We start from the raw sequence: 16,515 nt of genomic DNA, 5'->3' as shown, positions 1-16,515 counted from the left end.
CCTCCATAGATCAACTTCATGGTTTCAGCAGTAGAATAGTCGATGTATTCTTTTTGATCATAATAATTGTATTTGGATAGAAGATTATTTAGAAAAATTATTTGGAGCAATACCATTGTATTTTTTGTGATGTGATATATATAAAATAAAAATACAGTTGTAAATTGTGCTTATAATTCAAGCTAAATAATATTTGAAAATATTTTTTTTTGGCAAATCATTCTATATGCCTCTAAAACAAAAATATACCAAGTTAAAAGAGTGGTATCAAGAAAAAAATTGACACCGCACAAGAAACTTGCAAAGAAAAAATTGACATCACATAAAGAGAGAGCCATCAAGCAGTATTGACAACTAGACAAAGGACTAGTAGACTGAGTGAATCCTAGTAATGTAGCATTAGCAAATCACCAATCTTTCCACATATCAATACCATCTACCATGCAAATATAATACACACATCTAAAACTACATAATCTTTTTGCTTGAACATCTATCTTAAGTAGATGCTAACATATCATAGTTAATTGGAACTCCTTATGTCATATTCCCTTACTAATATTGAAGTACTAAAAATATATAGCTCCATTTAATATTTTTTGTAACTACATGGACAACATTATAGTCTATGTTACTAATGTTTGTCTATAAACACCTAGCACACTATTTACACTAATGTCAAATGCACACTCAATATGTGTGTGATGAGCAATCTAGAGTCTTGAGTTGAGAAAACATAGCAAATCAACTATTCAATTTGATGTAATATATAAGGAAGAAAAATGAAAAAAATGAATTAAAAAAAAGAAAGATGTACCTTATTGATAGTGATGGAAATCTACAATCAAACACAAGGTTATTGTATTCAGCAATAATAGCATGAAAATCTTATAGTAAGAGAAGTTTTTTATTGAAATGGAGGGGTTGAATGAGAAAATTCAGTAGTATGTAGTTGTGTAGGAGGAGGAGTTAAGGGAATAAACATGATATATTAGTTACTTATTGGGTAATATTGAGAGTGGAGTTTGTACGATGTACGTGATTGCGTGACATTAAGGGGGAAATTTGTATGATATACGTGATTATTGAACAATTAATTACTGGGGTAAACATGAAATAATATGAGAAGAGTAAACATGGGATGATATATAGTGACATTGAATTGTTTATCCCAAGTGCCGCTCCTTTAGCAATATACATTGTATAGATAATTTGGACTAGGTTATACAATTTCAACCTGCACTAATAAATAATTGGCAACCTCACATAATGTACAAGGTCCTAATCAACTTGTGATTTCTAAAATTATCACACATTGCAACAATGTCAAATAATTAGGAAGCGAATATTTACCTTAGCCTTATAATTGTCATCATTTAAGCCTGTTTTTTCTCATTTATCAAAAGTGAAAATCCTTTTGCCAAAATCTTGTACTATAATAAAAATATTTTGGGTAAAATTTGAAAAGTTCCACATGGTTACTTCATTCATCGTACTTTTCTTTTTTTCAAGCTTCAAAAGATAGCAAAATAAATACATAAGAAAAGAGAAAAAAAATTCAAAGACAGAAGACGTTTTCATTTCCAGCAAAACGAGCTTCCCTTACCGCGTCTACCCAAATCAAAGCTCAAAACACACATAAAAAAAAGGAAAAATTCCAACAGGAGCCAATCAACACTAGCCACGTCATCTTCGGTTGTACCCGGTAAAGCCGGTCAACCATCTTTCCTTCTTCCAATTAAGATATCATAAAATTGAATCCTAGATTCGTGTCCCCAGACCCCTTCACTTTCCCCATTTTCAAACCCCTCCTCCAAAATTTCCCCCAAATTTCCCATCCCAAATCTTCTCATTTCAACTTTATATCAATCTAGGGTTTATCTATACCCTTCCCTAGATTCCAGGTGCATATATATATACACAGCTCGCAATTTTACGTATAATTATCCACACAGCTCCTCTGATTTTCCTGCGAGATCTCCGATTCGGTGAGCTTGCACTTCTTCTGTGTAATTACGCATATTTCTTGTTTTAGAAAATTTTCAGTTTCTTTATTGTTCGAACTGGGTAATTTGTGCGTCGAAATATATGCTTGAAATTTGATAATTTTTTTTTAAAATTTATCTACTGGTTGTCAAGTGGTGTAATTTTGGTCTGGAAATTCAGGAAAAGTGGAACGTTATTTTGATTTTTTCCATTTAATTATTGGTTTTTGTTTTGGTTCTGCTAGAAGCAGAGCTTACCTCAAGTGTATTGTAAGCTTGTTCGAGTTCACTTGTTTTTTCATCTATGTTGTAGTGTTTATAGTTGGAATTACAAAATTCAAGTGAGAATTTCGGTGTTGCTGCTTAAAGAAATATTAAAAATGTACATTTAATATATTTGCCTCCTAAAGTATGATTGTAGTTATTTGGTCGTGTGTTCCTGTTTGTCTATTTCTGCTCGACTAATTTGAAATTCTGAGAATCTTCTTGAGCTTGAATGCTTGAAAAGACTAGTTAATTCTCTTTGATTTTTGAATGTGTTTTTTAGGCTTCTGCTAGTGGTTTCTTAGAATAGTCTAGAATGAATGAGTTATGTGATTTTTGAGTTGCTTATTTTCTGTTTAATTTAGGAGATGTCTCGAGCTGAGGAGTTGTGGGAGCGGTTGGTGCGTGCTGCACTACGGAGACAAAGGAGTGGTGCAGATGCATATGGTCGGGTGGATGGTGGCATTGCTGCAAATGTCCCATCATCTCTTGCAAATAACAGGGACATAGATGACATTTTAAGAGCTGCTGATGAGATTCAAGATCAAGATCCTAATGTTGCAAGAATCTGTGAGTGTTTTCCATCTGTGTGTATGCATGTCAATTTGCATTCCCTTTTAATTCTTAACAGTGAAATTTTGATGGTGATTGATAATTAGCAAACAAAGTGTTGCAGTGGCATTGTTACTGATAGACTGAAGTACAGGCTGATATATGTGTAATTTGATTTCTAAATTATTTTAGGACTCCAACTTTGTAGTTAAAAATTTGAGTGCTAAATGATAGTTCATGATAAATAGTGGATCACTGTTCCTTTTCAAGGATCATAAACCAGATTATTGCTAGCTGGATTACAAAAATGAGTCTAGAATCCAAAAGTTGATCAACTTAAATGAACTTTGACCTGAAAAGCAGAAGTAGAATTGACCTGCTACTGACTGAATGGAGCTAAGCATTGTTTGCTGCCTAAATGTCGAACTTAGGAAGTTGCCTCCCCCCGCCAACCTCTTCTTTTATGTCCTATTTAGTAGAGCAAACATTTACTATGTTCTACTCCATTATCGCATTTTTTTTTCGTTAATAGAAAAACCACCTTGAGATGGTGTAGGCCATCGGGTGGTTTCCCAATTGTTTTATGATATATACAATCAGACATATGAGGCATGTCGAGACATGTTTCTAAATGAAAAAAACCTAGAGTTGCTAAACTGAAATATGAGCAATTTTACTTATGTATTCAAAAATTTGCTGGGTGAACGATGTGGAATGATGATAATTATTAGGCCTCATTTTGTTGGCACAACCATCCATAGTAGGAAGAGCAATTAGCATGCACTGAATCTGAAGAAATGGTAACCTGGTAATCAGCTTGCAGGAAATCTAAAGAAATATTATTATCTCTTAATACTTTTAAGGAGATGTCTGCCTGTGTAAGTACCATGAATAGTAAAATAGAATCGCTTAGGTAAAAGAGTAAAGCTATTGCTAGCCCTTTTCAGATTAAAATAGAAGGCAAAGGCATAGATGCTAAGAAGTTTAATTCTCCATATGGGTTTCATTGACCTTGGCCTTTATGGATATAGTTGCCATTTGATTGAAGAATGAACAGTATTAAAATATTTTGTGTAAATGTTCAAAAAGTCATGATAAATAATAAAAATCTCTTATGCAAAGAGATATAAATGTTATGAAAGTGAAATCATCTAGAATAGTTTTCTTCCTTCCAAGTAACTCACGCAAGCACATCTGCTTTACAGTAAAAGAACTGCAGAACTTGTTACTTAATTGCCGCGTATAACCTTATTGTTCCAAATTCCTTCCGAGTCCAGACTACATATGTAGTTAAGAAATGGAGGATGCATCATGGGATTGACAAAACTTTCTCTGTCCAACCTTAGTTCTTGAGTGAGACAAAGCTCAAAAATACCAAGACTAACACTTGATATCATAGCTACTAACAAAGAAAAGAGGTTATCAATTGTGATCAGGGTATGTTGTAAGTTATGATGGCAGAAGTTTTGGAAAGAGTTACCTTTGGTACTGGGTTCATTTGTTTCAGGTGCAAAATTCTTTTAAGCAATGATTAGTCCAAGACAGCCAAAAGTGGTTTTCTTCCAGAAATTTTAGGGGGTGCTTGGTTCAAGCTTAGGAATCGGGATTGTAATTGGAATCATACAAAAAAAGTTATTATGTTTGGCCAAAGGTATGATTACAAAATTGGGTGCTTGGTAAATATTGGTGAGGAATGAGTATCAAATTTAATAATCAATTTTTTAGCTATAATTTCTTTTTTTTTTCTTTTCATATATTTCTTCTTCCTCATTCGGATCCTGATCCCACATACATATCCACCATAACGTCGTTGAACCAGCACCCAACCATGACAACACCCATTGAACCAGCACCTAACCACCACCAAATAGTATCTATATTCAATTTTTGGTAGAGACAAGGGAGCAGCAGAAGCAACAGTCCCAGTGATGCAGTGATAGCTGAAGCAGATCTGGATTTGATTTTGTCAAAGTTTATGACCAGAAATTGGAGTATACCTGCATAATTTCAATTTCCCAATCATCAACGCAAAGGGAGGCTCCCACAGCAGCTATATTTCAGCAAAAATGAAGGGGGCAAGTGGGTTGGTAGTCAAGAGGAAGAGCCTTGAGGACCTTGGTGCTGCCATAAGAGGATTAGAAAAGTGATTCACGAGAATAAGAGGGTGACAGCTATGGATGATGGGGAGAATAAGTGACAAGGGGAGGTAAAGAGATAGAGAGAGATTGGGGCCACAGAGAGCAAGAAGAGAGAGCTACGTGAGGAAGGGACCAGAAGCTATTTTTTTGTTTTTCTGATTTTGGAATCAAATGTGGGATTCATCAAAACCCCCCAATCTAGTTGAGGATTGCGAGTGGCTGCTTTTTTAGAATTCATTCCAAGATTTCAAAACCCATACCCATTAGCCAAGCAACAGTTATGGAACTCAATCCAATTCTTGATTCCTATACGCTCCAACCAAGCAGCCCCTTACTATTAAAATCCTGGCCTTTGAATAATCTGACTGTGAGATTCTTTTTTAGTACTCGGACTGCCTTTTCCATTTAGCGTCCTTGCCAACCTAAGCAAGGCTTATTTTCTTGAGTTCAAACTAGACCTCCAAGACTGTGTAAGTATATTAGCTATGCAGAAAATATTGGAGAAATTGAGCGCTTTCCTTAAATGGGCAAACTGACATCTTTCATGATACTGTCAATCCTCTATGGTGAAGCGGCAATACAAGTGATAACAAATTCAAATTCAACGGTTTTTAATAAGGCACTGTTTGGAACTTGTGCAAATGTAATAAGCATGTTTAGCAATTCAATTTCTTGCTTTCTAAGTGACATTTCGGTGAAAATTACGAGAACATATATGCTTGTTGAATCTTTCAAGGAAGCGTAGCATGCTGCCAGAGATAAGCCAAGGAAGTTTTAAGGAGAAGCTACGTTGAAAAGTGACATTTAAAGTAGAACTTATTTTACGTAATCTTTTAGTGCTGAAAATAAAGGTACACCAAAATGTGCTTTCTGAATCTCTCTCTCTCTCTCTCTGGTCTACACGTAAAGGAGACCATCTCAAGTCAAATTTTACATTTGATATAACTGGGATAGCTGTACTTATCTGAATGATGAGAGGCCTTTAAAGATCTTTATATAGTTGATTATGTTGGGAAAATCTGATTTGTTCTTTAAATGCAGTGTGTGAGCATGCATACTGGCTGGCACAAAATCTGGATCCAAACAGCGAGGGAAGAGGTGTATTACAATTTAAAACTGGCCTGATGTCTGTGATCAAGGTACCTTTTCCATGGCTAGATTGTTGGATAATATGTGCTATCACATTCATTTGGTAACATTTGGAAGTCGTGGTTTTTTATAAATTCTTGCAGTGTTGCTAAGTATTTTTTCTTTGTTTTGACCATTTGGTGACAGGTGGGATCCCATGTAGTTGGTTTTTTTCTTCTTAGCATCAACTATTACAAATTAACTTTCTCCATTTCCAGAGTACTATTAGCTATAGAACATTAATCTTTTAGTTTTTGTACTTGGAATTTATTTATAAGCAGTCTATTGGAGTTTCTGAAAATAGACAATAGCACTTTGCAGTCACTGATATCTGAAATTACTTGAGAAGGGTGGAACCTTGCTCCACCTAGGATCTCACTTTAGTTTCTTTCATACTACTAACCTCAGCTATGCCAAGTCAATAAAATACAGACTTTATTTTGTGTAATTATTTTATTGCTCTACTATGTCTGACCGTGTGGGACTGTGCTGCTGCTTTTGGTGATATGTTTTTTGAATGTAATTTTGTTTTAATATATAAGTGATGCTGACTGTTCATTACTTGTAGGAGAATTTTATTTAATTTCTACTTAGTTTGCGGTATTGGATATGTTAAATATGCATCCCTGTAATACTGCTGGTTGTGCAGCAAAAACTGGCAAAAAGGGAAGGTGGAACTATTGATAGAAGCCAGGATATTGCTCGCTTGCAAGAGTTCTATAAACAATACCGAGAGAAAAATAATGTGGACAAGCTGCGGGAAGATGAAATGCAGCTGAGGGATTCTGGTGTTTTCAGCGGTAAACTTGGAGAGTAAGTGCAGTTTGACTGGATGCTGCATCTAATAATCTGTGCTTTCATGCTAGATCTAAAACTCTATATGATTCATTTGTTCTTATTGTTGCTTTTTTTTTTAGAAGATGAGCTTCATATCTCTGCATACACGTCTATTGTGCTGTTGTTTCATTATATGAAGCCAACTGTTTATTAGATTCATTATTCCTGTAAATGATGAATGTTAAGATTTAGTTTTGGGAAAATAGAGAATTCTGGAGGTAAGTAATGGCTTCTAGGACATTGTTTTCTCTTAAAGCCCAAATTTATGATGTAGTTTTGCTGTTGAGTCATATTTATTTTTATGAATTGCCTATGCAGGTCAAGAATTCATAATCGAAATGGCAGCTTTTTAGATTTTCTTGCATGCTGGCTAGAAGTCTAATATGGTTCCCATGCCTGCAATTTTTTGGAGTCTCTGTTTTCTTGAGGACCTGTCTTCCCATATGTGTGTGTGCGTGTTTTCCCGGGGTCGGTGGTGTCATCGGCACATTCATGTCTTCTGATTTAGATGCTGATAACAAAGTATCACATGCCTTGTATAGTGGATACTTATGATTGTCTTTCGTGGTGATTGAGTGCAAGGGTATCGTTTTCCTAAAGATCAATTGAGCAATGCTTTTTGGAGGAATTGCAATAATGAGTGATACTTGTGGGCGCTATTTATGTTAGAATAATTCACTATGGATGTACTCAGAGGCTTGTTGTTCCTAAACACTGAATCTTGTCACCAAAATGGATGTACTTTCAGCCACACAATAATTATTTTTGGATGCTTGAATGTCAAGTACAGATTTTTTACGTGATTGACGCCATTTTACAATATTTTATTGATTTTAAATTTTATCCTCATCCAAATATGTCTTTTCTGCTTTATCGGTAATTAGGTTGGAGCGTAAAACTGTGAAAAGGAAAAGGGTTTTTGCAACTCTTAAAGTTATAGGGAATGTTTTAGTGCAGCTTACAAAGGAAGTCTCTCCTGAAGAAGCAGAAAGATTGATTCCAGAAGAGGTTTGAAATCTTTGTCTTATACATTATTTTGTTTTTGATTTTGGAGTTCAATTTTGGGAGCATTTGATGGCTTTTAATATGTCTGGCTTATCTTTGGTTCTTATGACTATAATCTGTTCTTTCGTGGATATTATAGTATTATTTCCTATGGAACCCGGAAGTTATGGTTAATATTGCTTTCTGGGTGTTGGTTGGATGGAGATTCATTGGATTACTATTCCAGAATCCTCCTTTGTAGCAGATAGAGCTTCTGATTATGGAGGTTGAACGGGGTGTCCTTGGTGAATCTAACATATATGTTTTTGCTTAGGGGCATCTATTGCTTTTTTGTTCTTTTCGCCTTAAGTCTGGTTATCAATCATGTTGATGAAACAGTTGAATGAGGACAGGTTTTGCAAATGCAACCAGTTAGATTTCACTATTGTGTGTGAAGATTTGCAATTTTTGCTCTGTATTTAGATTACGTAAACATGGTGGTGGTGGATTTTATATCCTTTTGGGCTCTTCTGGTCTTTTGATTTTCCTTCTTACCGTCTCCTCAAATTCAGATCCTTGAGCCCTTTTTTTGCCAACGCACCTTGAATTTTGATTAGGTCCTAGACTACTGATATTTCTTTGTCAATTCAAGATGATATTGATGGGAAAATATTCAGTGGAGTTTGAGACCCCAGTATAGTAGCTCTGAAAATTCTCTCAGGTTTATGCCATTTAACTTGAAATTTGTTTTGAATCATGGTTTTTAAACTCTATGTTTGACATTATTCAGGAATTAAGTTTATTATTTTTTCTGTCGATTTCAAATTTTTTGGTTAAAAGATTTGTTTGTTTGGTTCAGTAAATTCCAATTCTTAATCAGTTAATAACTCGTGGAGTAACTTATGGTCCTTGCTAGGACTTGATATGGGTTTTCTAGTCAATCTACTGTTGTTTCTGTCTAACTTGGAGTTGGCACCCTAGTTCGAGTATGGTTTCTGGAGACTTGCACCTCTAACTTATGCATACATGTTTATGGTCATACAGAATGGAAAATGCTTAACGTGAAGTTTATGAAATATGTCCAACTGAGCTGTCATAATTACAGTCAAATGTTTGACATTCTTTTGCCTTATTACACCCAAATAAGCTCCAATTAAACTTTCCAGCAAAGGCCTCTACCACTCATATGGATAGCTTTTTGTTTTTGAGTTTTCTGAATTTTGCAGCATCTATTATTCTATGAAATACCTTTGGATCCATTGTGCATAGGGCAAGCGAAGCAAAGTTTACTTCTAATATTTACTTGTTGGAAGTCGATGCCTTTTGCTGCTTACGTTGTTTTGGTATATGAAGTTGAATGCCTATTTAAGGTTTACTACAATATTTATTAACTGCAGTTCCAGATGTGAAGTTCGATCTGATTGAACTTAGGTCCTACTCTCAGTACTGTAAATCAGCTTGTCATATTTTTTAAATTTAAGCTATGGCCGTTTTGTGCTGTTGTCATTCGTTCTTGTCTTCTCCTTTTGTTTTACTTTTAATTAAAAAATTAATACTGAAAAGCAGCCTTGGCTTACTACTGAAAACCGTCTCTATCATTTTGAAATTTTAAAATAAGAGACAAGCTTTAGTTTTTTAATTATAACACTGCAATATCACTTTTTTCTACTATCAGCTTTAAAATTGTGAAGCAATTGACATTAAGCACTATGCCTTGTTAACTTTCCTTAGCTGCTGTGCCATATAGAAGCTAGTTGCTAGATCTGCTTATGCTTCATTTGCACATTTTAGGAATTGCTCCACTTATGAGGGAGGAACTGAGTTTTTTTACTAGCCGGTAATGTAAGAGATTTGAAGAGTTGGACTAATGGCTGTCTTTGATGATCAATTTGGATCAGCAATATTTGGGGTTGTTGTGAACAAAAATTTCAGGAAAGTTTTAAGAACTAACAAAAACTAAAATTATTTAGTGCACAATCTCCTTTGCTCAAACTTGCTTTACTTTCCGTTCATCAGCCTATCCAACACTTGATCAATTACAATATTAGGATTATAAGAATAGATAGTTTTTGTTGATTACAGGACTTTGTAACTCTATACTACCTTGAATAGAACTAAGTTTCTTCGGAGAACTCATGAATTGACTAGCTTATTAATTGCTACTTATTTATATATCAAAGGCTGAACATAAGATGCTAGGATTTATTTAATCACTTGAGGTATTGTATTTAGAAACTTCTTCTAAATTACAAAACTCCCTTAGCCTTAAAGTACTCAGGTTGCAATTCAGCATGAACAATTGCTCTTTAATTTTAAATTGAATTTATTTTCAGTACTTGCTTGGAAATGATGTGATATAGCTTGTTATGCACCTGCAAAAGTTTCTTAATGTTCTTTCATTGTCATTTTCATTTCTTCAGTCAAGCCTTCTTGTGGTGTTTTATTTCCTTGCCATTTTTCTTGTGGTCAATTATCTCAAATACAAACAATCGCTTTCTTTTCAGCTGAAACGTGTTATAGAATCAGATGCAGCTATGACAGAGGATCTTGTTGCATACAACATTATCCCCTTGGATGCTCCTGCTAGAACAAATGCTATTGGGTTTTTCCCTGAGGTTGTACTAATTTCTATGCTTACGTGAAGTTTTTGCCCTTGTTGGTATTGCTATTATTTATTGATTCTACTCAGTACAGGTCCGAGCTGCATCTTCTGCAATAAAGTACTTCAGGGGTCTACCAAAGTTGCCAGCAGATTTTTCTGTACCCCCCACAAGGAGTGCAGACATGTTTGATTTTCTGCATTACACATTTGGATTTCAGGTTGGTTTGTTTATAATAATTTTCATAGTGTGACATGTTTTCTAGTTGTGCATTGAAGTGTTCCGGTCTCTAAGTTTGTGAACACTCTTTATGATCTAGGTGTTGAGTCATTGCACTCTGATCTAATAGAAAGTAACATGTTACATGCTATTATGACCTCTTCAATATGTTGTGATATGTCTTCCTTCTTTTGGATGGTAATCCGCAAGGTGTTTTTCTGATTTTTTTGCTTTGGAAGTTGAAATATGGATTGCCTTGTACAGTGACAAACAAGAGGAACAATGAGTTCTAACCCTTTAGTAATTTCTAGCTCTAGCTGCTAAGGCGGAATTAATCGCTTTAGCTGTGTTAGCTACAGGAGATGCTTTTAATATTGAGATTGCTGCAGAATGGAATGGGAATGCTTGACTGAGTCAGTTGGAAGCTTTCCTGAAGCTTCCTTCCTGGCTTCTTGTCTCATGTTCATCTTTGTAGATCTAGAGAGATGAGCAAATTGATATTTGGATACCATATTTGTTTCTCTAAGATAACTGCCAATATTTTGTCAGTTTTGTTCTATAATAAGTTTGTAATTATTACTTAGTCAGCATAGGATTTTGAATGGGGAAACCTCGAGGATGATGAGTCCAAAAATGACTGATCTGAAGTTAATCTAAGGAGGAATGCTATCTCAAGGACATAATATGTGCTTTGGATGGTTTGTCCATCTTTATTTAGATGAATTTTAAATTCTTTCTTGAATTAGTTCTTTGACTTGGGATATCAATGTAATAACTGTAGGCCTGTGGAATGTGAATCTCAAGTCCAGATTTAGAATAATATTGTCGTTTCTAGCTTCAAGCTTTTACTTGTAATTTTTCCAGTATATTTACTCTTGCCCTTAGGTTCCTAGGCTCAAAAACCGTTTGTCAAGAGTTTTCCGATTCACAGGCTTGAGTTCATCTTTTGGTGAAAATTTATACAACATTTTGCCTTTGCTTTATGTTCCTTTCGCAGAAAGTCTTATGTTTCTCATGTATGTTATGATGTTGTGCTTGGCTTGTCATTCTAAGAGAGAGTGGCAAATATATTTTTGTTAAAAATCAAATTTAGATGCTGTCATATCGTGGATTTGATTCTCTTTGGTTCATATAAGCATGTGAATTGGTTGGGCATTACTTAGACCCAATCTTGATCCATCATTTTTTTTTCTTAGGTTTGGGTCCAAACTTTTAAATCCAATCCCCACCCAAATCCAAATCTTGAGAAATAATCATGGGTCTGGGTAGGTTCTGATTTTACATGATCCATGCCTGGAACCTACCCATACCCATATACATATATGGAAAAAAAGAAAATGGAGGACGTTTGAACACATGGAGCCTTTAAATTTTGAATATATAATAATTTTCATACAAGCAAAATTATTTGATAATATTTCATGCTATCAGTTCAATAAAAATTGTTATATTTAACAAGGCATGTCAATGGGTAGGGTCTGGATTAGATCCCTTTGATCCAGATCCAGACCCATTAAATTTAGTTAGAGCCAAACCCAGATCCAGACCCTTATGAGTCTGAAAAAAAGGTCCAAACCCAGACTGTCCTGGATCTGGGTATCCAACGGATATCCGTTATATTTTTGTAAACGCACTAAAATAAAAATATATAGATTTCAAAAATATATGTAAACACCATCCAATTTTTATTTTCAAATAATAAAATTAATAGTCAAGAAGTTGAATGCAATATTATGAACTCAAAAAAATAACTACTATCGACTGCTTCTATTTATTTTTAAAATTTCAACTGTATCTACATCAAATCTTTCATTTATTTGTCTTTACTTTTTCTTCTTTTTCTGAAAAAAATTGTACTATACAATGACAATTAGGATTAGGATGAAAAAAGAAAACAATCATAAAGTCTTACTATATTTGATTCAATAATGATAGAATATTAGAATATTTTATAAATTTACTAATATATATATATTATTTATTTTTTTTTTTGTCAAATCTATATTATTTAATTAGATATACATGGGTCTGAATAGGGATTGGTATGGGTTTGGATTTGGATACGAATTATAGAAAATCAGACCCTATCTAGACCCATAACTCTTTTACAAGGTCTGGGTTTGGGTAGGGTTTGGATTTGAGAAATTAAATCCAAACCTTGCCCAAGTACATGAGATGTAGGTTGGATTTGGGTAAGATCCGATCCATTGACATGCCTACATTTAACAATCTTGAACGTTGTTTGATTTTGTTAATTTGTTATTTGAAATGGTAGTTGGCTAATATTTTTGTTATCTTTGAATTACATGTTTATATTAGTTTTTATTTAATTTTTAATTGCACGGTAGGAAATACCCATAGATATCCATTGGATACCTGGCTTTTGATTTTCTTTTTTTAAACCAGATCTAGATATTAATAAAATTCATTGGGTCTGGGTCTGGATCTAGATCAAGTGGATACAGCCAAGACCCTATCCATTGAGATGCCTAGGTAGATAAACACTGAAAAAAGTTTCTTTAACATGAAACTTGAAACATTCATCATAAAAGAAGGTTCTGTAATTAAGTGTACTTTAAAGAGGATTCTATGGTACTTGAGGTTTATTAATAGATATTAGAGGCTTTTCATCTTAGGTTGATATTAGCTATAAGTTACTCTGATCTGTTGTTTTTTGTTTTATACCTTTGCTTTAGTTGATGTTGGGCTGAAAAAAGCCATATGTTAAAGTACCATTAGAATGGAGGTGCTTTTGTTTAACAATCTTTGCTTTTCAGGATATTTATAGCAAAATGGCATCAAGCCTTTTAAAGAATTATGTCGAGGAATCACTTTTTTCAGTACTATTTTAAAGGCTTAAGTAAAGAAGAAGCTATCAGCAGTGGAACAATATCTTTCTGACACTGGTCTAAACTTTTTCCTCTTGGAAATTCCACCAAAAGTTTGCTGGCTGTTTTGTTTTTCAACTGATGCCTTTTTCGTTTGTTTGTGGTTTAGGCCAACTAACGTGGTTTAAATTGTGAATATTGTATCTTTTGGCAGAAAGATAATGTTTCTAGTCAACGTGAACATGTTGTTCATCTCCTAGCTAATGAGCAAAGTCGGCTTCGAATTCTTGAAGAACCTGAGCCGGTTAGTTTGGCTTTTCCGCTCTCTTCATCTTCTTATTTATTTATTTATTTATTTTTTAATTTTAATTTTTTAGTGTTTTTAATATTTTCGCAGTTTCTTGTGCTTGTGAGCAATTTTGGACCTATATGGGGGCAAGTGGGGGCTGCTGCCTGCCAAGTTTTTGAATTTGGTTTTTTTCGTTGTTGAAAAATTAACTATTTTCGAATAGAATCTAAGAAGATTAGAATTTATCAGCACAATATATTCCCAAAACTGTCAACTGAACTGAGATTCTGGATAAAAGGTGGATTAGATGCTGGTTGCATTGTCAAAACTTTTGGCTGGCTAGGGACAAGGTCGAGCTCTAGTTTTTATTCCAGCAGGAAAGTAGTAGCTGCTTCCTTTTAAGGCTTAATCTTCCAGCTCTGTCATTATCCTGCTCTTAAAGTTTCATTCTTTCTTGTATTCTTAGGCTTTGCTAGTCCTTCATAAGTGCTTTTAGGCTGGAACATGAAGTCCTGAGTCTACTGCTCATTTATTTTACTGTTCTGCACCTGATGTTCTTAATGATTTAGGGAAAATTGGCAGTGGCTCAACTATGCTATGCAATACTTAAAATTTTTCTAATCTGTAGCTTTGCTGCAAGCTGCTCTTTCAATTGTCCATATGCACTCTAATATGCTTTCTTCTTGATGATTTTTGTTTGCTCTCTGTCTTTAATAATTCATCGTAGCTCCAGAATTGTTTAGTTGCTGTAGGACCTTGTAGATTTTAATGCCACTTTAGGACTTGAACCTTCCACCTATAAGCTTAGGATACATGGATCTTTGTTTTTTTTTTTAGGATACATGGATCTTTGTTGGTCACCTGAACCTTGTGAAATCTTGTTTGCCAGGATGTTTACCTAGCTGCTCCTGGTCTGTGTCATTAGGATCAGAATTGGCGTTTTTTGGGGAAACAACGAGTAAGAGCAGTAGAAAACTGTAACCACAACCATTGATCTGTACATAAGCATGCGGTGTAGTGACATAGTAATCATCTTATGTTAAAAGAATGTGATGGTTTTCTTTAAATCATCTGTATAAAGTTAAATATCTTTATTGACTCATTTTATTACTTTCAATCCTAGGTGTAGACAGTTACTTTGTCTGGGTTTTATTATTTCAATTCTAGAAACCAACTCCTGCTAGGTTTTGGTTTCTAGGTAAATGTTTTAGGGAATCTTATGTTTATCTTGAGGTTCTCTATTGTGCTTTTGCTTCAGATTTTGGATGAAGCTGCAGTTCAAAATGTGTTTATGAAGTCACTTGAGAACTACATTAACTGGAGCAGATATCTTGCCATCCTTCCTGTATGGAACAAGTATGTTGGAATCCATCTGAATGTTTTATGATTAGCAGAGAGTTTAATTTATTGGTGGGGAGGGGGCAGTATTGATGTTTCTTCAACCTGGACGCTGTACGTCTGAGAATATGCCTGTCTTTTGCAGTTCGGAAGATGTGAGCAAGGAGAAAAAGTTATTGTTCATTTCGTTATATTTTCTAATATGGGGTGAAGCCTCCAATGTTCGCTTTCTTCCGGAATGCCTATGCTACATCTTTCATCATGTAGGTTACCTTGCACCAACAAGTTACTTTTTTTTTGCCTCTTGTTTTATATTGTTGTTTTGGCAGAAAAAGGATTGGTGGGATTGAGATTGTGTTTTTGTGCCTTGCGTGTTGCTATGTAGTGTCTAATCTACTTAAGGACAAGTCTTTGTTCTTTCTGCATTTGTGATTATGGTGTTTGGTTTTGTTCAGAATTCTTACTGTGTATTACAACTGTGAACTGGATAAACAGATGGGACGGGAATTGGAAGAAATACTGCGCCAGCAGGTTTTACAGCGTGCAAATAGTTGTGTTTCGGAGAATGGCGCGTCATTTCTTGATCAAGTAATTTGTCCTCTGTATGATGTGGTTGCTGCGGTATGTTATAGATGTGTTTCTTGAAGTTTCTGTCTTCCCCTTCTTTCTGTTTGTAACAAACTATCAGAATTTAGCCGAACCACTATGCTGTTTCCATTAGTGATATATGATGATGATAAGATAATGATAATGATGGTCACTAAAGATTTTTTTTCCTTACTTTTTCTACCAATTATTTGAAACTTGGACTGGATGGTATCATGGTGATCTGTTTCAAAAAGGTAACAAAATTTGTCAAAAAAGGAAAATAAAAGTTGAAAACCCTGTCCATAGGGGATTACCTAGCTCAAGAGACAAGAATCTCAATGGAGAATGCTGGAATGGCATCCTAGTGTACGTTTGGGTCCACCTGCTAGTAAATAGTAATGTTATACATTTTGGTCTGGACTACTATGAAAATGGCATATTATCTTGCCCGGGTAGTTGCATTGTCAGTTTCAATGATGTTTTTGTTCATGTTATAAGTTGGACATGTTATATTGTATTTCCTTTTGAGTCCACCTACAAAATGCAACTGAAAAGCACGACAAACTAAGCGATAGACACGAACATGGGAATCCCCAAAATCAAGGAGGTGGGCAATCTTTTAGTTTGTTTGTCACTTGTTGTATGTCGCTTAGTATGGGATTGTCCTTTCCTTTTTAGTTGATATTGTGGAGTAGAAGTTTTGGTTTTGATTGTGCATTTGTGAAAAATTTATCTCAAGTGGCAATGAATTTCTTCAAAAATGTC

At 34.7% G+C, this 16,515-nt stretch overlaps 1 protein-coding gene across 2 annotated transcripts in view; it reads left to right on the top strand.

Annotated features, from left to right (window-relative positions):
* The first annotated feature begins 1,790 nt into the window (after positions 1 to 1,790).
* Positions 1,791 to 16,515, top strand: part of LOC113749157 (callose synthase 9) — a 46,759-nt gene continuing 32,034 nt past the window's right edge. The window contains exons 1-11 of one of the 2 annotated variants that reach the window (XM_027292837.1): positions 1,791 to 1,988; positions 2,618 to 2,819; positions 5,981 to 6,078; positions 6,717 to 6,880; positions 7,789 to 7,912; positions 10,393 to 10,503; positions 10,583 to 10,708; positions 13,750 to 13,839; positions 15,083 to 15,180; positions 15,308 to 15,425; positions 15,658 to 15,783. In XM_027292837.1, the coding sequence (XP_027148638.1) occupies positions 2,618 to 2,819; positions 5,981 to 6,078; positions 6,717 to 6,880; positions 7,789 to 7,912; positions 10,393 to 10,503; positions 10,583 to 10,708; positions 13,750 to 13,839; positions 15,083 to 15,180; positions 15,308 to 15,425; positions 15,658 to 15,783 (1,257 nt within the window). In that variant the 5' untranslated portion in view covers positions 1,791 to 1,988. Of the gene's footprint in view, positions 1,989 to 2,614; positions 2,820 to 5,980; positions 6,079 to 6,716; positions 6,881 to 7,788; positions 7,913 to 10,392; positions 10,504 to 10,582; positions 10,709 to 13,749; positions 13,840 to 15,082; positions 15,181 to 15,307; positions 15,426 to 15,657; positions 15,784 to 16,515 lie in introns of both variants that reach the window. The other variant, XM_027292830.1, reaches the window with a different exon arrangement.

The sequence above is a fragment of the Coffea eugenioides genome, chromosome 1, assembly GCF_003713205.1.
Source record: "Coffea eugenioides isolate CCC68of chromosome 1, Ceug_1.0, whole genome shotgun sequence".
Classification (NCBI taxonomy): domain Eukaryota; kingdom Viridiplantae; phylum Streptophyta; class Magnoliopsida; order Gentianales; family Rubiaceae; genus Coffea; species Coffea eugenioides.
This window is presented reverse-complemented; position numbering and strand designations above follow the sequence as displayed.